Source organism: Pipra filicauda, unplaced genomic scaffold (genome assembly GCF_003945595.2).
Source record: "Pipra filicauda isolate LSUMZ 115617 unplaced genomic scaffold, ASM394559v2 scaffold119_size3216105_pilon, whole genome shotgun sequence".
In the NCBI taxonomy this organism is placed as follows: Eukaryota; Metazoa; Chordata; class Aves; order Passeriformes; family Pipridae; genus Pipra; species Pipra filicauda.
This window is the reverse complement of record NW_024103651.1, coordinates 3,191,111-3,215,966: the sequence shown is the minus strand read 5'-3', so window position 1 is coordinate 3,215,966 and position 24,856 is coordinate 3,191,111. Positions and strand designations below refer to the sequence as shown.

Here is a 24,856-nt window from a genome sequence, read left to right as displayed (position 1 = left end):
GGTTAGAGCCGGAGAAAAAGGAGGGAGAGGGTGTTTTTCCAGGATGGAAGAGGGAGAAATGGTTGCAAAAGTATTTTTATATTTTTGTTGTTGGGGGGGGGGTGAGAGGAGAAGGGTTCAGTGCAAAGGCTCTGGAAAGACGGTTGCTGTTTGTGGTTAGGGCACGGATGCCTCTTGCTCGAAGGCAGCACAGGCTGGGGCAGCAGGGAGTTGGCTCTGTTGAGTTCACTCTGCTCTGCCCGGCTGAGGTCTGCTTCTGCTCTCAGGTCGGCCACAAGTGGCATTAAGTACAAGAAAACCTCCCCTAATAAACCAAAGACCCAACTTAAAACCCCTCAATCCTCTGGAAGTAGCTGAGAGGCATGTCCTCAACCTCCCAGTTCCTTCCCCCAAACTGGGAACTGGTGGGCTGGGGGAGATTGCCCTCTGCAATACCCAGGGAGAGGATAAAGTGTTGCCCAAAAGCAGGAGAAGGAGGGAAAGACCTTAATGAGGGCTCAGGCAGGCTTGGGGCTGTTTGCTATCCCAGACAGCAGGGATGGACCCTCAGGCTGTGGATGCTGCAGAGAATCCAGAAGGGTTTCTGCAAGTTTTGGGTGGTGGAAGCTTAATTGCAAATTAATCAATAGCAGATATTGGCAGAGTTTTTGTGCACTGGCTGGGGCTAGGGAGATGTTTTGATTGTTAATCTGTGATTATTTTGGGGATCCTTGATGTGGTTTGACCTGAGGTCAGAGGTAGAGCCCCCCAGGCTCATGCACACCCCTGGAGCTCTAGGGGTGACACCAGGGTCCTCATACACATCAGAAAGATGGGTATGGACTTAAATTCTGTATCCAAACAAGGGTAGAGGGTTGGAGGCTTCTTGCAAAGCCTACCAAAGTTTGTCTAGTCCATATGGCAACATGGGGACTGGAAAGTTGTAGAAGTGCTTAATCTAAAGGTGAGGGGAAACTGTCAGTCGCCCTCCCCCCACAAAAGGAGAAACCTGCAGGAGGAGTGAGAGTTTCTCCATGGAGCCCCTTGAGCCACCACAGCATTTGGATTGTCATTGCCACCATCCCTCTTTCCTACTGCTGGGACACAGGCCTGATGCTGCCTGCACAGTGGTGCTGGGGAAGGGAACAGGATCAGAACCCACCAGATTCCCCTGTGACAGGGACATCATTCAGTCATGGCCTTGGACCTTCGCTTGGACATCCTTGAGCCTGGGGAAGACTGGCAGGGTCGGGCATGGCTGGGTCTCTTGGGAGGTTGTGAATTGTTCTGGTGGGAGGAGGGCTTTCCCCAGCTCATTTCACTTCTGATTTCCCTAAGTGAACTGTGTGCTCTCTTGTTTCCAGAAGGCAGGGAGTGTGTAAATTGTGGGGCTACCTCAACCCCCCTGTGGAGAAGAGACGGCACCGGGCACTATTTGTGTAACGCCTGCGGACTCTATCACAAAATGAACGGGCAGAACCGGCCCCTGATCAAACCCAAGAGAAGGCTGGTGAGTCTCCTTCTATTTTATTCTTTCTTTTTCTTCTTCCGCAACTTTTGCTTCCTATCTGCAGCTCGGGATGGACAGGGAATCTCAACCAGCTCCCACTGGTCTCACAGCGTCAGAGGGCTGTGAGAAAGGGATGCTGGGAGAGATGATCCCAGCTGCTGTGGGCCTCAATTGTCTGGTCCTCTTGCAAACTGCAAAACAGGTTAAAAAATCAAGATCCAGGGCTTCTTGCAAACCAGAACTGAGTTTTCTCCCAGGTCACAATGGGACAGATGCCTCCACACAGTGCTTCTGGATGATGACCCATGGATGGTGGCTCTTACCAGGGCTTAAGGGCAGAATAATACTTTCCTAGTGACCAAAGAGATTATCAGGAGAACAGGATTTCTGCTGGGCTCTCCAGACTGCTGCTTCCACCTTCTTACATGTGTCTCCATCCCCCTTGGCTGGGGGTGTCATGGAGAAGGGACCCAAACTGGATCCCAGGTGCCAGTGGGGCGTTGGACAGACCTTGGTTCTGTAGAGATCTTGAACCATCAGGTCCTGGTGCCGCTGGTACCCGGTGTGGTCATTTGTGCCTGTGCCATCTGGGTCTCAAATTGTGTCATTCCCCTTTAAGCTGGTGTGAGTGAGGGCACAAGGCAGGGGATGGGGGTGTGCAAAGCCGAGTGTGTGCCCAGGCCACAGAAGCTGGAGGAAGATGAAATGTGCGGGTAAACATTTGAAATAATAGTTACAAGCCTGTGACAACTGTTCTACGTACAGGCAACACACTTCGGCATCCTCAGCGATCTATTCATGCAATTCCCTGGAAGCCACAAAAAGGTCTGGAAGCTGTGGGCATGGCTAATAAATATGCTGAAGTATATTTGGCAGATCACAAGGGGAAAAAAGTATATCAAGAGGGGGAAAAAATTATGGTCACTGCTTGGGAAGTTACTGAATGTTTCGAATTGAGGCACGTTTGGTTTCGTTAGGATTAAAGGTGTGGAAGGGCTCCTGAGAGCTGCTCAAAATGCGGAGGAAAAGTGGCTCTCACCTCTCCATGGAATTTCTGAGCTGATGGATGGGTCTGACCAGTTGTGTGAGGCTTGTGCCTGGCATGGACAGACACTGCAGGCAGGAGAGGGCTGGTTCATTGGCTTTGCATTCCCCGTGAAGGTGCTCATGGCCTCTGTCCGGCAGCTCTTAGATGTGGATCAGCTTCCTCACCTGGGAGATGCCCCTAAAATTGGATTTGCTTTATTCCCTCTGGCACTGGGATGCATTTGCAGTACATTCCCAGGAGGGGTTATGCTGTGGAGAGCAGCAGTGACAGCTCTGTCTGGTCGTGTGAGTTTTGGGGAAGTTGTGGGTTTGTTGCTCTATCCCCCAAACTTCCTGCGTACAAAACCTCTCCATGGGCTTTTCCCATATAGGAAAATATCTGTCTCCCTCATCTTTCATAGCCTTGTTAGAAAAAAGGAAAAGCTTTCTAGGGAGGGAAGTACAGGCTGGAATTTTGATTTTTTTTTTTTTTTGGGCAGCTCTCTTGTTCTCTTCTCCTCCTCCCCCCCCGGTCCTTCTGTCTTATACACACAGCCCTCGTTTTCTTTATTTCTTTTTTTTTTTTCCTCGTTCTCTCTTTATGTGTAAAGTTAACTTCCTAGGAAAAAGCTGCCGGATATCTGAGCCCTGGAGATAACTCCTAAACAACAGCTCCGTTTCCCCAACCCAAACACACAGGAGCTTGAGCATATCCAAACAGGCGGAGGGGGAGGCAGAATAGGAAAGCGGCTGGAAAAGGGGGGGAGAGCTTTCAAAAAGTGTCTGATGGAACCACGAAAGAATGTCCCGAGTCACCCCGAGCCCGGCACATGTAAAATGAACTATATAAATAAATACATAGTAAAAGGTCATTCTTGGGGGAAAAAAAAGAGAGAGAAAGAAAAGAAGTAAAGAGAGACCTTGTCTTGCATAATCGCTCCAATCTTTCGGCATTTTAGTTAAAGTTTAAGTTACAAAAAGTTCCCGTTCTTTGAATGCGACCTTTCCTAAACGTGAAATTTGATTTTTCTACATTTTTTTTTCCCCCCACTTAGCACTGTCTGGGAAAAAAGAAAGAAAAACATCCCTAATGCTGTTTGCATCTCTATTTATTTCTCTTGCTAACCTCTGATTAAAAAAAACAATCAGAAGGTACTGAAGCTGGGCCCGTGTTTGCGTTTTGTGCGCCTGGATGTGCGTGTGGCTGTGGCTTGACTGGATCTCTCCTGCTTTGTGATGGTAGGCGGAAGGCAGCGTGTGGATGGAGGCTCAGGGTGGCCATCCAGCTCCTTCTCTCTGCCTCAAGTTTCCTGCATGACCTTGGGATGGTTTTGTAGGCTCTGGTCACAGCTGATGATTAGCTGAAACTAATGATTGGATTCAACGGGTGGGAGAGAGGAGGCAAAGAACTTCTGAGGTGCTGAGAACGCAGCCAGAGCCTTGTTAAATTCAATGAGTGTTTTTGTAAGGGTGTCCTTTAGGTGGGATGGATGGAGCCTTGCTGGGTGGAGGCTCAGACAGCTCTGCTTCATCTCGGGGGAAGGTGGAAGATGTGGAGATGTTGGTGGGATGATCAAGAACAGGCAGATGGTACCATCACTCTGTTTAAAAGGTCTACAGCCCTACTGGAGGCCATTCCTGTCCCTCTCACAGCCAGTGACAGCCTTGTCACTGCTGAGAAACCCTTCTTTTAGTTTTTCTCCCTTTCCCTTTCCATGTGGATGCAGAGCTCTCCATTTCCATGTCCAGTCACGTTGGTTTTGGAAGGATTACAGCCAATTTCTCAGTAAGCCCATGCACATGGAATCATATTTTAGGAAACTGATGCTTGTGACTTTGTGGATAAATCCAGACACTGAAAATGCCCCTTAATTTATCATCCTTATCAGCATTTGGTCCCTACTGCACCCTCCTCAATTCCACCTTCTCATCCCTGCCAGTACTTCTGAAGTTGTGGACTCACAGGCAGCTGGGCCATGGGGCCTGGTCCTGCAGATGATATGGGGCAGCTAATTAGTCATCCCATTACTGACATGGCCAGGCCCCTAGTCGGTGATTAGCTCAGTGGATGCCATTCCTGGGAGCTTTACAATAGTGTTATTATTCTTTGTTTCCTGGCCACTGCCGGTGTCTCTGGTAGAAGTTGGTACAGCATAAAAGGTACACTCTGGGACTGAAAGAGCTTAAAATATTCAGCTAATGATGCTGAATTTTCATAGGGGAAATACAGGAGTTGGAAGAGGTTTTAGAGAAGACAGTGGATGTTGTGATTTATTTGCTTATTTAATGTCAGAGTTTGTTTGAAGGCAGCAAGGTGGTGACCAGGCGTGTCTTTTGAACGCGCTTGCAGTAAGAGAAATTACGGTGAGCACCATGTAGAAACCCCAAATATCTTCAAAGGGGATGTTTCCCCTGTGTGGGCTGAGTCAAATATCACTGGTTTTTAGAAATTTCCTTAGGCTTGATTTTTGGGTCTGATAAGGGCAAAGCTGCCACTGAAAGGCTCAATCCAAACCTCGGAGCCACTCGTGCCCCTCGGAGCCACACGTGCTTCCTGGCGGGAGCTGGGTGGCAGAGACCTGTAGACCCATCCCCCAGCTCTCAATGAGAACCCAGTTCTGTAAGGTGTTGTCTCTGAGCTACTTTTAAAGCACATTCATTATCCTGGTGATTTTGATGGGAACAAAATCTGGGTCTGTGGCATGGTTGTGAGGAAGGCAGGACTGAAGTGTGTGTGCTACACATGAATTTGGGGCTCTGCTGTTCTCATGGTGGGATGCTTTATCTTCTGGCACTGGGATTTTTGCAGCCAGAGACCCATTTACTGTTCCCAGCTCCTGCTGGTCATCAGCATGGAGAAGTCAGTTAAAGGCCTCCTCAGGCTTGGGATCGGCTCGGCTCAGAGTGGTTTATGGTCAAGCAAAATGGAACTGTCCCCAAAGGCAGCCCGGGAGAGCCACTTACTGCCAGACCAGGCCCTCTGTGATGCTTCCTAATGCTCGTGGGCATTGTCTTATTTATTTTTTAGACAGTCCTTTTTGTCTAATTTAAAGAAAAAAAAATTCTCCTCTATCTAAAGCAAAACCAACCCGTTCTCTCTCCACCTACGCCGCATTCAATTATGATTAAAATTGCAACATGACCTAACAAGAGTTGGTATTAACGCTAACGCTGTGCCAGTGTCCATGTTTGCATTTTGGGTTTGTTGTACGGTATCCAAAGATGTGGTATTTTCTTTCTTTCTTTTTTTTTTTTTAAAATGTTGGATGCACCACAGTGTGCGGCTGTGTGGGGTGAGGGGTAAATTTGAAACAGTAAGAGCACAAAAGAGAGCATTAAAGGCTCAGTTCTGCAAGGTGCCAAGCATTGCTATGATCTGGCAAATCGCTTAAGCACATGTTTTAACTTTAAGCACATGAGCAGTCCCATTGAAAGCAACGCATGGGGATGAAATCAGAGCTCTGGGACTGTGTCATATTGATGAAGAAGAGATAGGATGGGATATAAAGGCCTTTTTTTTTTTTTTAGGAGCTGTAGGCACTTGCACACACGCAAAAACTCATGCGCTCACGCAGCAGTCCGAAAACTCCTGTTCCTCCTTCAGTGGCAGAAGGGCAATTTGTTTTCTAAAGTTACAATTTTTAAATGATAACACAAATTCATGCATGTGAAAGGAGAGCGACTTTACTAAATTTGACTTTGCTAAATCATTATCACAGCTAAAAGAAAGAGCTTCTCTATACACTTTGGCACATAGACTTTTTTTTTTTTTCCTCGTTCCTACCCCTTTTTGAAATGGTAAATCCTGCTCTCGGGCTCTTTACCAGTTCTTAAATAAACATGAAGGTTTGGGCTGCAAAAAGGGTGTAATTAAAAAAGTTGGGATTCTTGCTCTTTGCCACAGTGTTATTTCCGATCTGGATCCTGTATCCTTTGAAGCTGAGCTGAATTTGCAGGACCGGGCTGTGCCTGCGGTCGGTCCCGGCGAGCAGCTGCCCACCCGGGTCTCACCCGGCGCTCGCCGGAGCCGCCGTGACTCATGCCCGTTGACTGTTCAGGCCCTGACTGCAGAATTAGACCCCTCGGGGGGTCTGGGAGAGTTAAGATGGAAAGACACGTTGGCATTTAAATAACATTTTCCCCTCTGGAATGGGCTGTGCCAGCGCTGCTAATTTTGATGAGTTCTATCGGAGGTTTTAGCACTCACTTTTAGGATGCCCTTTGGCACCTGATTCAGTTCACATATAATTTGGGATTAAAGTACCTCGGGGATTTTTTTCACAATTATTATTTGTTCTCACAAGTCAGTTTCTGGAGGCCTCTGCCGATGTGCGTCAGTCTTGCAGGGTTGATGTTTTCTTTCTCAGAAATTTTGCTGATCGCATTTATTTTAATTTTTTTTTTTTTTTTAACACGGGTGTTTTCCTCTTTCTCTCCTTCTCTTCCCTTGTCTCTCTCCCTCCTTCCCACAGTCTGCAGCCAGGAGGGCGGGCACGTCCTGTGCAAACTGTCAGACCACCACTACCACCCTGTGGAGGAGAAATGCCAACGGCGATCCCGTCTGTAACGCCTGCGGGCTCTACTACAAGCTGCACAATGTAAGTGTGACTGTAACACTCAATTACAGGGCCTCAGCTCCAGTGCTTGATGGTCCAAACTCTTCCTTGACTTAAGGATTTCCAGTCTTGTGTGGAAGAGACCCTGTTATCCCTTTGGGGACCTTGGGGGTTGGAGGGATGAGTTGCCAGCCTTTCAAACATAGCCTGTCCAACTTGGGAAGGTATAAAACAGGGTTATCCATGGGTAATGTTAGAGCTTTCCCATGCCTGAGCCAAGAAAGGAGGGGTGGATCAACACAGAGAGACATTATCTGCTGCTGATTGGGCTCAGAGGGTTGGAAAAGACAACACGCTGTCCTGCAAGCTGATACCCCTACTATGTGTAGCTTGGTTCCTCCAGCAAATACAAACTCTGGAGAAAAAAGCAAAATGTGCCAGCATTTAGATCATTCTTGGGTTTGTGGCTGCCTTTGTCCAGTCCCCAAAGATGATTTATTTTGGTCTTGTGTTTGCCCTCTTTGACGCAAGCGACTCCTAAACCAAAAAAGGACTTGATTTAGTTAGTGGGTTGCGGAGTCTGCTCAACCTGTGATGTGAATTTTAAAGCATCTGTCATGGAAGGGAAGGAGAAATGAAATGAAATGGCTGACAGATTTAATCTAATATCTCCATGCAAAACCAGCTTGCAGGAACCAGGGATATGTGCCCCAGGGAAAGAGCTAAAGGGACCTGAAAAGTTTTGTACTGAATAATAGTACTAATAAAGGACACTTAAGGCTACTCCTGTTACTTTCATTCCACGTGGCATTAGAATAATTATTATGTCAGAAGGAGGAAAAGGCTTGCAATTTCTCTGCTTTGATAAAGTTTTATTTTTTTTTTCCCAAATGGTTGATTACTTTATGTTTGGTTTAGAAATATGGGGTTGTGTTCTGCCCTTATGTCCACCCGTGCAAACACATCAAAGACATGCCGTGTTTCATGGGGCACCCAACCCATGTTGTGTCTCAGTCTCTTCCATTTGTTATTTCAAGCTCTTTGGTTTCTTAGGATGAGTAAACAAGTTTGGATTAAGTAGAAAAAAACGCCAGCAAACAACCAGGCTAATTTTTCACCTGTTTCATGGGAGGCATCTCTCTTGGAAAAAAGGAAAATGTGTTTACTCTTTAGCGGGCAGGTGTCTCAGCACGTTTTGAGTCCCATGTAGCAAGCAAAGCTTGTCATCAAACTCTCAGTGTGATCACTGCAAACAAACAGGCTGGACCCAGAGTGAAAGCTCTCAGAATATCACAAGAAAATATTCTGTTTGCTATTTCCTTGGCAAGAAGGGAGCAAGGTCAGCCAACTTCACCGGGGGAGTCCGTGCTTGTGCTCTGTTTTCACTTTGGTCTTGTAGTCACCAGCGGTAGGACTTAAATTGTGTAGTTTGGGAAATTTATTGGGAGACCTATACCTGAGCTACATTTCCTGTATCCAGCAAAGCCTTTTGTAGAAAATAGGCTCTTCTCAAATGACACTGGTTGGTGCCTGTGTTTGAATGAGATGACTTGGGCCCTTGAAGATGATGTAGTTTCTCCCCAGAAACAGGGCAGGATGATGAGTGTCTACCTTCATTGTAGACATCTGACTGGAGGAATCCTTCCTAAGGTGTCTGGAATGGTGTCTGAGTGCTGGGGGTCTCCAGTAATGTGCCTGCAAGAGCACATCCTTTTCTTTTTTGCACTGACATTGCAAACCTGGTTGGCCTGAGTTGACCCCCAGATCCACTGTTTAGGGAAACGCAGATCCAGCTGTGAAATCTGTGACATGGGGCAGGCCTTGAGCACATTGGAACCATTTTCATGTTCATTAAAAACTCCAACAGCTGCTTAAAAGCTCAGCAGAGCTACTTACCAAAGTCAAGTAGTATCTTGCCTTATGAGCAACTCCATTAATGGGACCTGCTTAAATGAAACCCCCAGAGGACTTAGATGCTGTGTGCAGTAGCATAAGTAGGCAAGGGTACTAAAATCTAGATATGAGTGGGTAGATCCTTTTTTAAAAAAAGAAATTCTTAAAATATTTAACTATGATGCAGTAAGAAGTGTGAGCCTGCTCCCCACGTGTATCTTTTCTCTGCGGGTTTTACATCAGGAGAGGCATCAGGAATAGAGAGGCTGATTGTAGTATGTCCCTCCCAAGCACCTGAGGGTCGGCACAGATGTTGTGCCAATGACAGTGGAATGTCTGGGTGCTCAGAAGATGCCTTAAACCTGTTTCGGGCTAGGCTGTAGCAAACTCCTGGCTACTTTTTTATCCATCCCCCTCCCCATTTTTTCTTTTCTTTCGGTTTAATGAAATTTTCTCGGACCTTAACATCATTAGCATATTTTCATGGATTGATCTGCAGTTGAAACTTACCCAGATTTTATGTCCACACCGGGAATGACTGCAGTGAAAAGGCTATTTTTTTCCATGGTGTTCATTTTTTTCACGGAGCTATATCAGTTTGTTTTACTGTTGATTCCCACAGCTTAAGCAAACCCATTTGTCAGTAGGATATAAGCAATAATCATAATAGTCTTGGGGTGCATTTAGTGGAGCTGTTGGCATTCCTCCCACTGACTTCAACAAGAGCCGGCTCCATTAACACCAGTATTAACAATGACTAATATTTCACATTGATACGGTGCCTTTCATCCTGTGGCATCCCAGAGTGCTTTCTAAGATACAGCCAGCCTGGAAGATTAACCCAACATTGTAATGACTATGTCTGAAGGATAAATCCGCTTCAGTGACAGGACCTTATTGAGGTCAATGGCAAAATCCCATTGTCTTCAGTCAGAGCAAGATCAGACCTATAATGGTTAAGACTATCCCCTGCATTTGATCTGTTGAATATGAGGTTCTCATCCTTGTTATTTCAGTCTTTAGAAGCGGGATGAGCCTTTGTGCACTTCAGGGATGGGTGGGAGTGTGTACCTTGCTGGAGGTTCACAGCAAACTGGCCTGTGCCCATAGAAGTGAGTGATTTACCACTGTTTTTGGCAAAATTCATCAGAAAAGGCCCCTTTCACAATACCCTAAAGCAGGGCTGTGTGTCCCAAGAGCAGAGCAGTCAGTATTTTGCATATGATAAAACAAAGAGCATAATTCCTGCCCATAATTAATTGGCTCCATCTGAAATTAATGAATTTCATATACATGCGTTCGGCTGGTTTAATTTTAATTTAGCATGTGTTTGTCATTTTTATCAGAATGAATTTTCACAGACAAGGTCTTCCCTCTGGGTCTTTCATTTCTCTACCCCAGAAACAGAGATGGGTCCATGCCTTTGATGTTTTGGGGACCACTTTAACCCTGCTTGTGAATGGTCTTTGAAGTCACTGGAAAAATTTTCCAGCTTGCTGCTTCGGCTGTGCTGGTCTCACTCTTTCTTGCATTTATCAGAGTTCTTATCTATTTGCACTTGGATTGGTTACCTGCTAGGAGTGTGAGACCATGCACACTGGGATGATGTGTCCAGCCAACAGCTTGGATGGCAGCTCTGACCCCGGTGGTGGGGCTGGCCATGGCTTTGCCACCATCCTGAACAAAACCGGTATTCCCATCCTTGAGTTTCACATCAAATCATGGCCTGGGCCAACCTGTTCTAAGAGACTGAGTGAAACATGAGACATGTTGCTCTGAGGAGGTGTTCACTGTCCTGTAGGACATGACACCAAGCAACACAGGGTCAGGACCAGGTGCTTGCTCCAAGACCCAGCACAGCCCCAGTCCAGCACCAGGCTTATGTCACTTTGCCACCACCAGCTCCCGAGCTTGCACCTTTGCTGCTTCACCTGCAAATTAGTTCTGGCTGGTCCTGGATCTTTGTGTCATGATACAAATCCTCATTAGAAGCTGGGGAGGCTGGGGCTGTGTGGGCCTCCTCAAATCTGAGATGGAATTCATCACAGATTCAGACTTTCTGGTCCCTTCCAGCATTGCTGCCTGGTGGGGCTCCCTTACTACTTCCTCCTGGTTTTGAACCTGGGCAACACATCCCTGCTGGCTGACTGAAAACAGACCAGGCAAAGCTTTCCCGTCCCAATCACTGATCTGGAGCAAAGGTCCTTCCTTTTGTGTGGATCCCCATTCCCTCAGTGAGGACAGGAACCCAGGGAGACAGGTAGTGTTGCATTTGGAGCCCATCACGTTTGAAGTTTTGCTTCTTGCTGCCCCAGGGCTCTTGTTGGGCTGCACATGGGCAGATCCTTCCTAAATTTAGCTGCTGGCAAGCAGGGCAGCTCCTTCATGATCCCTTCATCCTGAGGTAGAGGAATCATGTAAAAATTCACCCATTTTTAGATGAGGTGAAGGTTCCTATCACTGCCGGTGCAGAGAACCTGGGGTCACGAATTCAGACTGGCATGATGAACTTTGGGAATGCCTAAACTGGAGATGAGCCTGGTCCTTCCTCTTCCTGTGCCTCCATCTCTGCATGTAACAGGGAGTTATTGTATCCCAGCTTCCCTGGGGAGAGAAATCCAAGAATGATTCACATGCTGTGGGGAAAAGGACCAGGAATGAAGAGCAACAAGTGAAACTTTGCTGTGTTCACGTAGAAGGGAATGCTTTGCTCCTTGTGCTGATTTAAGGTCTTATGGGTGAAGAGCTGCTCAGGGCCCTTGCAGGCACATTTTTCCATTGTCCTTTTCTGGGTCTGAGACAGTAGATCCCAGTGGATAGGGGGTTCATCTTTTCTCCCTTTTCTCCCTCTTGCAGAATGCCCCTTGTGCCGTCACGTGCTCACATTTATTAAGAAGGGTGGTTCAGCCTCAAGGTGATTTGCTGGGCTCCTCTGCCTTCTGCTATAGGTGAAATCCTGCAGGGGAGCCAGTGCAATACCCACATAGACCCCCAAGTCCATATTTTTAAGGTTGTTTACAGATATTGGATGCATAAATCCCTTCCCAAGTGTGGTTTGTGGGGGTTTCATGTCACATGTGCTAGTGCATATTATGATGCTGTCTCTCTATGCAGCACAGACTCATAGAATTGTGGAATAGCCTGAGCTGGAAGGGACCCATTAGGATCATCAAAGTCCAAATCCTGACCCTACACAGAACAACCTAGAGTAATAAGTGTTTTCTACAGGGGGTCCAACAGATTTTTGCTACCACTTCCTAACCCTGATGGATGATAATTGCTGCTGTGTAGATCCATGCAGGAGAATTTAATGTTTAATTTTACTACAGATATGTTTGTATGCAAGTAGAAAATGCTCTGCTGGGCAGCACAGATACCTGTTTCAACCCCCCCAAAAAACCCTGAAAGGCTTTAGAAGTAAAATCAGATTGGCTAAAGTAAACCAGAAAGAATGATTAGAGAAAAATCTTTGGAAAGCAGAAAAATAAGACAAAGACCTGACACTTTTGTAAAGAGTTACCCAGCTCCCTAATGCCACTGTGAAAGTTTGAGACCCCTCATAGCACTGAAATCCCAGCAACTCTTGCTGATAATGGTTTTAGATCAGACAGGAAGCCTTGGGGTGGGATGGTGTCTGTGGGGAATATTTCTAGGTGATAATGATTGGTTTTGTTCCTAAACACGGTGCAATTACCTAATGTGCAGATAGCTGAAATTTTTCAGCCACTGTGAGTTATTCGGGTATGTTTTGCTCCCGTGTGGCTCTGCCAGAAATTTTCTGTTGTCTTGTCTTTAGAAATATCCAAACTTGGGATGTCCTGGTGGGATCTGAATTTTGGGGTGGATGGGGAGTGTTTGTGTAGCCATGGCACAGGGGAAGAGGTTGTGTAACGATGGCAAGTGGGGTGTACAGGGAGGGAGGGGGGCTACCGACCAGCTGGTGCTGGGCACTGCCCCAGGATACGGGGCACGGGGTACACGGATCCTATGGTGATTTGGGGAGAAGGGATGGAAGCACAAAAAAAATAATTGATTTTTGTTTAGATTAACAGACCCCTGACTATGAAGAAGGAAGGAATTCAGACCAGAAACCGAAAAATGTCTAGCAAATCCAAAAAGTGCAAAAAGGTCCATGACAACCTCGAAGACTTTCCCAAGAGCAGCTCCTTTAACCCTGCCGCCCTCTCCAGACACATGTCCTCCATCAGCCACATTTCACCTTTCAGTCACTCCAGCCACATGCTGACTACACCGACACCGATGCATCCTCCATCCAGCCTCTCCTTTGGACCTCACCATCCTTCCAGTATGGTCACTGCTATGGGTTAGCAAGAGACTCCCCTGCTGAATGCTTACAGTCTCAAAATGAGATTTACTTTATATACTTGCATTTTTGCAGGCGTGTGGTTATGGGTCTGACGTCCCGAATCAAATGGGAGGGGGAAAAAAAAAAAAGGATTAAAAAAAAATAAAATAAAAAAAAGGTTATTTGAAGGCATAAGAGAGAGAAAAAAATTAAAAACACAGAAAAAAACTACAAAAAGCACAAAAAAGGAAAAAAAAGAAAAAAAGAGAAAAAGCAAAAAAAAAAAGTTTTAAAAAAGTGATGTTTGCCACTTTTTAAAGGAACTCACTATGGCGTCTATGTATTCTTACCCACTGAATCTGGATACCATTTGTGAATAAGCCATTCAGAACTTGCATTCCCTATTGGACAGGATCTCTAGTGCTGTGAAAAAAATAAAATAAAATAAAATAAAAAACGCTGAACATTGCATATAACTTATATTGTAAGAAATACTGTACATTTGAGGAAGACTTTATTGCATCTGAGGAGCTGTAAAGAAAAAAAAAGGCATGAAGGACTCCGAGAGAATTTTTTTTAAAAGGAAAAGAAAAAAAAAAAAAAAAGAAGACGGGAGGACAATTTAAAAACCAGAAAAACAAACAATGCAGACCAAGAGGAAACGCGGTCTTACGAACAAATGGACCAACTGCCAGTCATGTCTTCTCCTTTTATTTTATTTTTATTTTTATTTTTTTTTTTTTGTTGGTTTTCTTTTCGGTTTCTTTGTTTCCGGGGAGGGGGAGGGGGCTGGCTAGAACGGTTTTGATGATGCATTAACTAACTAACTAACTAACTAAATAACTAAATAAATAAAAGCTGTAGGGAGATCATTCATTTTTGGGCCACGGGCCTTTTACATAGGAAGTACCAATGGTGTCAGGCAATCAGTGTTAACATGCGGACATTGCCAACAAGGGGGTTTCAGATAGCCATTCTCCAGGTCTATACGCATTGTGAACAAGTTCCTGTAATTGTTGTTTGTATGTATAATTCAACGCACCAAAATAAGAAAGATGTAGATTTATTTCATCCTATTATACAGACTGAATGGTTGTACAAATTTATTTACTGCTAGTGATAAGACCTGCTTTTTTTTTTTGTTTTGTTTTGTTTTCATATTTTTTCCTCCTTTTTTTTTTTTTTTTGAGAATAAACTAGATTAAATTCTGTTGACTTAACGGTGTTTTGTGCTTGCGGGCGGGAAAAGGAATATTTTTCTTTCTTTACTGATTTTTCTTAAAGTTTGTTTGGATGGTATTTATTGCATAGTTACCACGGGTATGGGAATGTGTGTCTCTGCGCTCATGCTGACGGCCAAAGCAATGTTTGCAGTGGCTTGATAAAAAAAAAGATAAATCACAGAACAAAGGAAAAAAACCCTCAAAAATAAATGGACTGCATGTTAGTGTAACCCCACTGTCCAGTGTGTGTGCTCCCTGACCCTCGAATCGCAGCCCAGCCGCTGCCCCTGTGTGATGCTGGGCTCCCACATGGGATGGGTCCCTTTGGGTCTTAGGCAACCATGGCCAAACTGGAGTTGAGGAAAATACGGGACTGAGATAAATGCAAAGGTAGAGCAGAGTTCTTGTGATCCTGGATGCTTTTTTGGGCAGTGCTAGGAAAGACCCCAAGATTTTGGACAGAATCTGGAAAAGCGCTTTCTGCTCTGTCTCCTTGACTACTCAGTGATGTAATGATTACTCTACAGTTGAGATCTTGATACGAAATCAGGATGGACCAGATCTGTCCCTGTGCTTTGAGGAATGGGCAGAACCTGTTACAAAAGGCTGGATTTGATGACAGAGGAAAACTCACAAAAATTCAAAGGCCATCAACCAGTCCTTCCCTGCAAGAGCTTTCTTTGAAATAGTGGAATTTTAATTAATATTATTACTGATAACAGCAAAGTTGGGCTCTTATAATTTGATTTCTGGTGGTTTAATCCTTAGAAATCCATCCTTCTCTTAGTTTTCAGAATTTTCTTATCCAGCTTCTTTCTGCCGTCATAAGGGTTGGGCATTTACCTTCTAAATTAAAAGTTTTATCACCCCACTTCATTTGCTGGAGATTTAAGTGTGTTGTGATAAGACAGAGGTCGCCAAGGCTGTGAGAAACTGCTCGAAAAATCCCAAACAAAAAATACAACCTCCAAATGTGAAAACCTCAACAGACCTGACATGCAAATTATTATTACTATTTTTTTTAATGCCAAGTGAAATAACCAAGTTCTTTCCACCAGAAGCATGTGTGCTCCTGCCTTTCAGTGCCAGGTGGATGGAGAAATATCATTCTATTTATCAGATGCTGTTTTGAACCCACTCTCTCTTGGGTGACATCTGAAGGGGTAGCATTGTCATGGTCTAATGTTATGCTGTAGGATGGCTCATGAATGAGGGTGTTTCATGTAAGAAAGGCCACTTCAAAACTGTCAGGATGACTGTGAGGTCAAATGGCCAGTGATTTGGGAGTGGGAGAGGAGGGGCAGAGAACTGCCCTTTATTTGGGCATTTTCTCCCCTGTTTCAAACTGAACTTACTTAAACCATGTCTACCATAAAGGAGCATTTAGCAGATGGAAGCGGAACAGGCAGTAATTGTTTTGTAATGTTGTATATTCTTTCCTTTCTCCTCTGTTGACAAAAATGTGTAAAAAAAAAAAAGTCAGAACAAATGGCACACATTTAAAATCTTATGTTAATCACCTTTCTGCTTTCTCAGTTAATATTTTAAGCATAAAGACTAAACGTTGAAATAAAACAGAGTGAAGAATTACTGAGATGCAAATGGAGATCTTGTTGGCTCCTAATTAATCATCTGCAAACTATAAAGCTATTTTCAATTAGCCTGACAAATGAAAGGAAATAATCATCTTTGCTGATATTAAGCTTGAGAGATTATTATTTTTTAATTCGTGATGCTACAAACTTTCCCTCCTTTCACTCACCAACAGATTGCAGTTGGACTAAGATATTGATTCCAGGACCTCAACAGCAGTGAAAATTAGAGGGGGATTTGCAGAGCAGAATTTTCACTTGTCCATTGTTGTGTTCTATTTTTCCATTTACTTTAGATGAAACTGGCTCTTGAGTTTTTCTCTCTAATGCTTTTTTTCCTGAAAAGTGGAAACACTTTCTTGCAGTTACTTTCTGATGTTGTTTCACAGGTCTTAGGGGCATTGAGTGAGATGAAGCAGGATTGGGGCCAGCCCAGAGAATGAGCATCCTGAAAAGGACACAAATGGAGACACTCTGTCTGTATATACTCTAGGAAACATATACAGTTTGTCTAGAGAGTTCTTACATCAGTTATCTTATATTTCGATGTCAGGAGGAGGATGAACAGAATCCCTCAGATCACATCCCCCCCCAACTACTGCATGAGATGCTAAATTAAAGAGTGTTCTACCAGTTTCTCAGTTATTTTTTTTTATTTAATCTCTCTTAGTAAATATTCCAGAATTTTAATGTCTTGAAGGGTTTTGTTTGTGTGTTTTTGTTTGTTATGTTTTTTTGTGTGCTTTGTTTTGTTTGTTTGCTTGGGTGCTTTTTTTTTTCCTTCCTTTTAATGAGTAAAATCTGCTTTACAGAAAAGGCTGAGAACTTTTGTTCCTGGGCAAACATCTTGTGAATGGCACCTCTGCCTTTCTTCATTGCTGAAATTGCAGGGGAGAGCTGATGATAGGCAGGTTGGAGCAGGAAATCCCTCTGAGTCATGGCTCTACTTCAGTAATCTATATTGTGAAGAAAACACCGTGGAAGTCATTAGTGGGGTCAAATCCTGTGGTCTTTTTGCAGGCAAAATTCCTTCTGGTAGTTTAAGTGAGTAATAGCTGCTGTGTTGATGTGTTCTTGGTAGCTACATTTTACTCAAGATCCAAGCAAAACCACTGACATCAATGGAAAGGCTCCTCATGAGTAATGCAATAAGACTTGAATCAAGACATCCTAAGTATTATTTTCAGCATTATCACCTTGATTTATCCAGCCTAGAGAAGAGGAGTCTGAGGGGAGACCCCATCATAGTCTACGGCTTCCTCAGGAGGAGAAGTGCAGGGGCAAGAACTGATCTCTCCTCTCTGGTGACCTGTCAGAGGACCTGAGGGAATGGCATGAAGGTGAGTCAGGGAGGTTCAGGTTGGATATTAGGAAAAAGTTCTTCACCCAGAGGGTGGTTGAGCACTGGGACAGGCTTACAGGTAAGTGGCCACAGCACCAAGCCTGAGTTCAAGTAGCCTTTGGACAATGCTCTCAAGCACATGGTGTGATTCCTGGGGTGTCCTGTGCAGAGACAGGAGCTGGACTCGATGATCCATCTGGGTCCCTTCCAACTCAGGATATTCTAGGATTCTGTGATCTTAGGTAATTTTTTTAGCTGCACTGGTCCTGTGGCAGCACACATGTCCTCATACAGGCACAGATGTGGTATTGAAGGGATATTTCTAAGATTACCAGCCTCATTGCTTTTAGACTGAAGAAAACAGAAATGCTGTAGTTAACACAACCTTCAAAACTTGAATTTTTCTCCTGCTTTTGAATTGTGGGTTCTCTTAGGATGTATCTAGACCTGCATTTAGGTTCAACTTAGCAGGGTATTTTTGAAGTGATTTCCTAGTAGTTCCACCTTAGAGTGGTGAGATTTTAACTTGGCTCATGCAGCATGGTTTCCTTGGACCTCCAGCTACTATATTCATGGGAACTCAGGCCACAGGGCTAGACTAAAACTACACTGAAGCAACTCCTCCAAAATATGGTCTTTGGGTTCTCAGCACAGGTTGTTTTTCCTTTCAGAATAACTTGTATTCCTAGCGCACACATAGACAGAGACCACATGTTGCCATACTCCTTTTTGGTCACTAAGACTCTTGATTCTCTCAAGACTTGTCAGGAGAATAATCTGGATGGGTGATGAAGGGACTAGAGGGAAACTGTTTTGTTTTTTTTAGAACTTGAGAGATGTTTGGGATAACTGACCAGAAGGAGTTCTCATTGAAAGAACCTGCAAACTAAACCTTTTAAAATGTCCTGTTTATATTTACTTCTTTCACGAAGGTTTTCTCTATGGCATTGGAAAACTCAACCTAGTCTTGTCACATGGAAACAGGTGCTAAATGTGTGATCATACCCTTTGGAGATGCCAAATTTCACACTCTGAAGTCTGCTTTGCAGAAATGTGCAGTACTCTTAGTGACATTTTAAGCCAGAGAATCTCATGCCTGCATTAATCCTTCAGAATACCAAATTCTTTAGAAGTACAGGGTTTATCTCAACCTGAACTGGAAATCCAGTGCTTCATTTCTTCCACTTCCTCCCATCCCTAAATCTGGAGAACAGAAAATAACTCCTTCACTCCTCAAAGATGTGTTGTGAAGATAAATCCATCACTTGTGCAGAGCTTGGATGCAGGTTGATGAGCACCATGGAAAACCCACCAGCTTCAGCAGGTCTGCAGGAAAGCAGGAGTAAGCAAAATACAGGTCCATGATTCAGGAAGGACAATGCCCCCATTTGTCCTGAATGAGGCAAAGGAATAAGAACAAAAGGTGTGATTTTCAAATGTAGAAGGAATGATAGAGGTAGAGGAAAAGTGAATAATTCAAGCTGGTGTTTCCTAGCATGTCAGTGGTTGATTTTTTAATATTCTTGCTTTTTTTTTTTTTTTTTTTTTTTAATGCATACTTTGGTTGCATTCCTCTGTATAAATCTATACATACAGGTATAGATGGGTGCTTATGGGTGGTATGGACTCCATACCTTGCCATCAAAGGAAATGCAACGTGTGTCGTGCCTATGCATAATTATGTCAGTACCCAGGGACCTGGATGATGCCTGTTGTCACCTGTGAGCCTTCACTGCTTTTGTGTGTGCCTGTGTGGATATCTAACCTTCAGCTCTACAGAAACCAAGATACAACACAAATGTATGGAAAATTTATACCTGTTTCACACAATTCCCTGAGGCTATGCAGACTCCCGGGTGGATGTTGGATCACTCTATCTTAGAAGTATATTTCCTTTGTTATAAGTTTAAATTAAGGCTTTGACCTGAAGCTCAACTCATTTTTTTTTCTCTCAAGGTACAAAACACCTGGTTATTTAACCTGTCCTTTTACATTTCCACTCTGGGTTACTGTTGACTCCAGAGGCACTGTAATAATTAATGAAAACCTGTCCTCTTGGAAGACAGAAGTGACTAAAATGCTCAGGGAAAGCTTGTTTGTGAGCCTCACATGCTGGTGTTCATGCTAAAGTGAATAATTAACCGACCCTCTGTGTGTGTATTTAAATTTAGCCCATGACCAATTTAGTTTCCAATTAATATTATATTGCAATATTACAGTGCAACTGTTTGCTTCACTATTTCTCTGTTAGAATCACATTAACCTTCTTACCCTACTTGACTGGATAACTCATTTCTTGCTATACCACAAATCACCCTGTGTGTAACCTGGGGTGGTCCCATGGCTGCAGGGAGCACTGCTGTCTGCAGATCTTGGTTACTTTATGCCAAGTCAGAATACAATCCTTCAGCTCCAATTCTGCCTTTAATTGCACTCTTCCCTAATATTGACCAGTCATAGAAGAGCTTCCTCTCTCAGCTGCAATCATTATGAACAATTGTCCACAGGAAGTTCATAGGAACTCAGAAGAAAGCAGTATGAACTGCTGTGAATGCAGACAGGTGTTGATGACTGTTGTTTTTGAGACTGTTGGTTTCTTTTCCGTGGCCAGGGAGAGCAGAGGAACCCCCTCTGCGAGAGATGAATTTGTCTCCCTTGCAAAACCTCAAGCCAAATTCAGGCCACCCCTTTTCTCCATGAGTAGAGAAATGATGGCTGATGAATTTACTTCCTGCAGAGTCGCACTGGAGTAGATTTATAGAAACTGTGATAAATTTTTAACTATATTTAGGGACTCTGAGGAAATAGTAATGAATAGGCACAGGTCTTGAACTGTGATTCTTGCTTGCAGCTGCTTCATAATAGACTTTTTTTAAAAGTACCAGTATGAGACAGGAAGTGGAGGGGAATATAAAATTATGCTGAGCCCAGAGAAAGGAGGATCCTCGAGTACAAATTGAACAAGACCCATGGGAAAGCCAAAAATGAGGAAGGAGGGACTGAACCTATGATGGATTTCTGAACAGTCACCCAGGGTCTTTCCATTAATAGCAGGCAGGATGTTTTCTTTTATGAAAACCCGATTAGTTTGTCAGGCACTGATAACCTTTCTATAAGGATTTTCATTCTGTGCACTGTATGCATGGACGTAATAGGGATATTCTTGTCTATTAATTTCCGTGGGGTGACTTTTCTATAAAATCCTGGACATGAAAAAGGAGTTATGCTTCCATCTGTGCCTGGCAGCCTTGTTTGTATTTAGTAGACCTTTTCCAAAAGGGTCATGGGAGAGGAAGGTGAGAGCCCATGGATTTGATGATGTATTTCTGTCCCTGTTGTCTATGTGTAGGTACTTCAAAGATGTCCCGTAGGAATAGCTGTTATGTTTACCCTATGTTGTTGTCCTTTTGCATCAGGGGATGTAAAACCGGGGGGCAGACTCTGGTAAGAACATCTCTCCTTATCACTTCATTGGAAAGTTGACTTGAAGTTTTATCACACAAACCCAGAGTGTCAAATTCAGCGTCTCTCCTCTGACTCACTGTTTCAGTTTCCTGTCTCTCAGCTCTTGCCTTTGGAGGGGGCAACACCCATGTCTTCCTTGGCTTCTGGTTTTAGCAGTGTGTCTCAGACTTCACTTGCCCATGGTGCAGAGGAAATCTGCTCAAACTATTCCTGACCTGTCTTGTCTGAGTGGAAGCAGCTGGTCTCTGGGAGATTTCCTTCTTTTTTTTTGAGAATCGAGATAGAAGACAGGTAGGAGGCAACAGGCTTTTCAAGCCTCTTGGATTCTCAAAGATCTCAAGACGGTCAAGCACGTAAGTGATTGCTTTACTTGAGTATGATAGATCAGCATGGAGTGAGTTAGCAGCTCAGACATGATTTATGATGTTTGGAGAGATGAGGAAATCCCGTGTTTTCAATGAATTTTCTTTCCATTCCCCCTGGTCTACTTGATCCATCTCTCTGACATGATGTCATGCAACTTTGCTGTGTATGTAGAGTGAATAACTCTTCAACTCAAATATTTCTTCAAACTTAGATGACCAGGTCTTCATTCCAGTATTGCTAAAATCAATTGCCAGGTCTTATTTTCTGCTCACTCTCAGGAATTATTGAGTTCCTTTGACTAAGTTCTCCCTTCAGGCTATTGGATAACGAAATTTTCTCTCTTCTCCAGCCTAAATCTACTGGGTTAGGAACATGATCCATTTTTCTTTTAAGGCAGTGGAAGTCTGCAGTCAATGGCAATCCAGTGACATGGAAGGGAAAACATCTATCATGCTTATAGAAGTTTATTGATTTTGATAAGTTCTTGGTCTGATTGATCCAGATAAACATATTCCTGCTCTTGCAGAATAATCACAAAGATTTGCAGGTGCTTTCAGATAGTTCTGTAATATATTTTAAACACAATCTTTGACCATTTTCCAATTTGATTACAGCCTCTGGCTTAGGAATATGGGTGAATTATATTACCTCTGGGAGGGATGTGCCCATTCCACAGCTTATGGGTATAGAGACCTTTGTGTTCCCACTACCTGCAGTATTGGATCTGGAGCAGTGATACATGTGAAATGCTCACACATGAGTCTACAGGAGCTCTAGCACATCAGAGGATATTCCAGGTGGATGAGCACCCACAAATATCATCAATCAGATTGACCTGCAAAATAATTTATTCTGCATCCCTTCTGCTAAACCAAAGCCAAACTTTTCCTGTGTGTAAAAATGCCTAATTTCATTTCAAAAGACCCTGTCTGTTTCTTAGTTTCTGGCTCCATTCCCTTTTCTTATGTACTCCATGCTTAAGACTTTCTCCTGGCCTCTAGTCTTTGCCCAAGTAATGATTTGGTACTTGTGTTCAGCAAAGCAGACACATCTTGCAGCAGTAAGTGCAGCAGGATAGATTCAATTGATTCAGAAGTTGATTCAGAAGTGTGGATCAGCTCAAATCCTGATCTTATGGAAGGGATCGTTTCTGAAAAGTCCCTCTCCTCTCCCTTGAGATCCATCTCCGGAACCACTGGTGTTGATGGAAAGCCTCCCGCCTCATTTGTCAGCTTTGGATCAGCCCTGAGCGAGGGTTGGATTTCCTGGGATGTCAGCCATTCTTGGTCCTCAAAGGAACAGACAACCTGTCAGAGGTGATCAATAGATGCCATTGCCTGCCCTGGAATGTGAGGCTTTTCAAAAAGGAACTCCCAGGAGGAGATTCAAGCCCGGGATGCAATCTTGGCCACACTCAGCTGACATTCAGTGAGAGGTGGTTATGATGGTGGCAGTCTTCCTTCCAAATGTTTACAGCACATGTGCCTCAGGCAATGAAAAAACAGATGGGAAAGAGGTCGTCCAATCCTTCTCTGTCACTGCTCCTTTTTTGTACCAGCATCCTGGTACATTTTTTCCTCCTTTATACCTGAGGTGGAGTTATACCTTATTTATACTGGGCAGGGGTCAGCATTTGGACTGGTCCTTAAAAATGTTGGGTGGTCAGGAGAAGTCTATCTCTGTCCTCGGGTGCATCAATGTAATTTGTTTTGGTGGCATCAGGACTGTGAAACTAAGGCTGGAATCAATCCAGGAAGATATATCTGAATTATATCCACTAGCTGAGCTGCGTGAAATAGGAATAACATTTGTGTTCAAGCTATCTTTGCAGTGAGCATCCAGTAACAATATTCCTGTTTCTGAAAAAAGGCTTGTATCTAGAGTCCTCTGATCCCCAAAACCCTCATTGGTGTTTGTGGGAGCTGACCAGTGACTCACTGGAGACACTGAAAATAACTGAGTTTTCCCCCTGAGGTCTCTTACAACAGATTTCTGACTGTGCTTACTGTGTTACCTGGACCATTTTGTATTTTCCTCTACCTTCTCATGCTTGGAATTAAGTCCTTAGACTAGGCCAAATATCCACCTGGGAAATGCCTTTTCAGATATATCTAATCAAATCCTGTGTCATCAGGCTTAAGGTTCTTCCCAGACAACTTTGGATGCTACAAATAAGAGGTTTACTTACTGGCAGTTGTCTGGAGTTTCTCGACAGTAAAGGGAGAGAAAAAGGCACTCCTAAAGTTTAAATGTTATGCACATTTTAGTCAGTCATTTTAGGATGTCACCCACATCCTGGAAGTGGCCATTTCTTTTCATGGAGTATCTCTACTGAAGATGTGGGCTTTGCCAGCACCTGGAGGTGAGAGACATAAGTCTCACCCAGACATCAGCACAAAATGTGCAAGAACTGACCTCGTGCAAAGCAAGGACGACTTTGTTGGCCCCTAACCTTTGCACAGAAGATTTTCTGGTTAGTTTGGAAGTTTCTGTCCACTATTTGACAGCAAGAGATTTTACGAGGAATACAGTAGATAGATTAGAAGAGAGACTCTTATTGCTCGTCTCCCAAAAACCTCTTCCTAAAATGGTATCCCAGCAAAGTCTCTGATGCCCAAATGTTTTTAGATCTGGGCATCTTTGTTTTTATGTCAAAACTGTTCTCAGTGCTGCAGTGATTCTTCTCTATGTTTATTATGATCAACTAATTTGCATTAATCAGGTTTTCTTTTTTGTATCAAAAGGGCTTCTGGCAGCAGCAGCAATAATTATAGACACAAATTATTTTAATATTTATCTTATCTAACATCTAAGCATGTATTTGGAGGGCACCCAGACACAGCAATAATGTTAAAGGAACTTGAAATGCTGTTGTATACGTAAATAAACAAACACATAAATACTTTGATTCTCAGCTACACAGAATTAAAGCTTCACACATCTTAAGGGGGTGTTATTTCACTGTTAAAGCATCGTTAAAGCACTAAAATCAAGTCAGTGCTCCCGAGGCCTATTTTAACTTGTGTATTTATCCAGTCAAAAAATTATGGTCATGTAGGCAGAAATCTATGAAGTAGCCCTTAAATAATTATATATTTTTTTCCCCTTGCTCTCCTTAGCTTTCAAGGATTTATCTGGGTTGGTGGAAGACAGCTTTAGGCTCCAATGCCTATTGCTTTAAACTGTTAGGTTCTCAATTTTCTGTAGATCTGAAAAACGAAGCTAATTAGCCTCATGTCATCAAACATTTGACATGCAAAGTGCTGTGTCGTTTTCATTATGCAGAATTACAATACACTTCTGAGTGTGATGTTAAGAGCTTCAGAGCTAAAAATGTGGCTACCATAACAATACTGACCCATCCAACTCCAATTAGTGACCTCAGAAATGCCAAAACCCCCTTTACAATAAACCTCTTAATATTGCAATACTTTGCCATGGCATGAACTAGGTGATGCTCTGTCTGAGAAATATTGTTTTCTGAGGATAAAGTCCTGATAGTTTTTCCACAAGCATGCCCACACACCGAGCCTGGCTGTGTAAAAATCACTGGTTGTTTCAGTTGCCAATCTTAAGAAAGTTAGAGACTAATAACATG

At 43.6% G+C, this 24,856-nt stretch overlaps 1 protein-coding gene across 1 annotated transcript; it reads left to right on the top strand.

Annotated features, from left to right (window-relative positions):
- Positions 1 to 1,343: 1,343 nt before the first annotated feature.
- On the top strand, positions 1,344 to 14,347 carry GATA3 (GATA binding protein 3; the record flags this gene model as incomplete). Its single annotated transcript, XM_039386310.1, has 3 exons — positions 1,344 to 1,489; positions 6,988 to 7,113; positions 13,009 to 14,347. Coding segments are annotated over 3 exons (557 nt in total), but the record flags the coding sequence as incomplete, so codon positions are not given.
- Between the last annotated feature and the right edge of the window lie 10,509 nt (positions 14,348 to 24,856).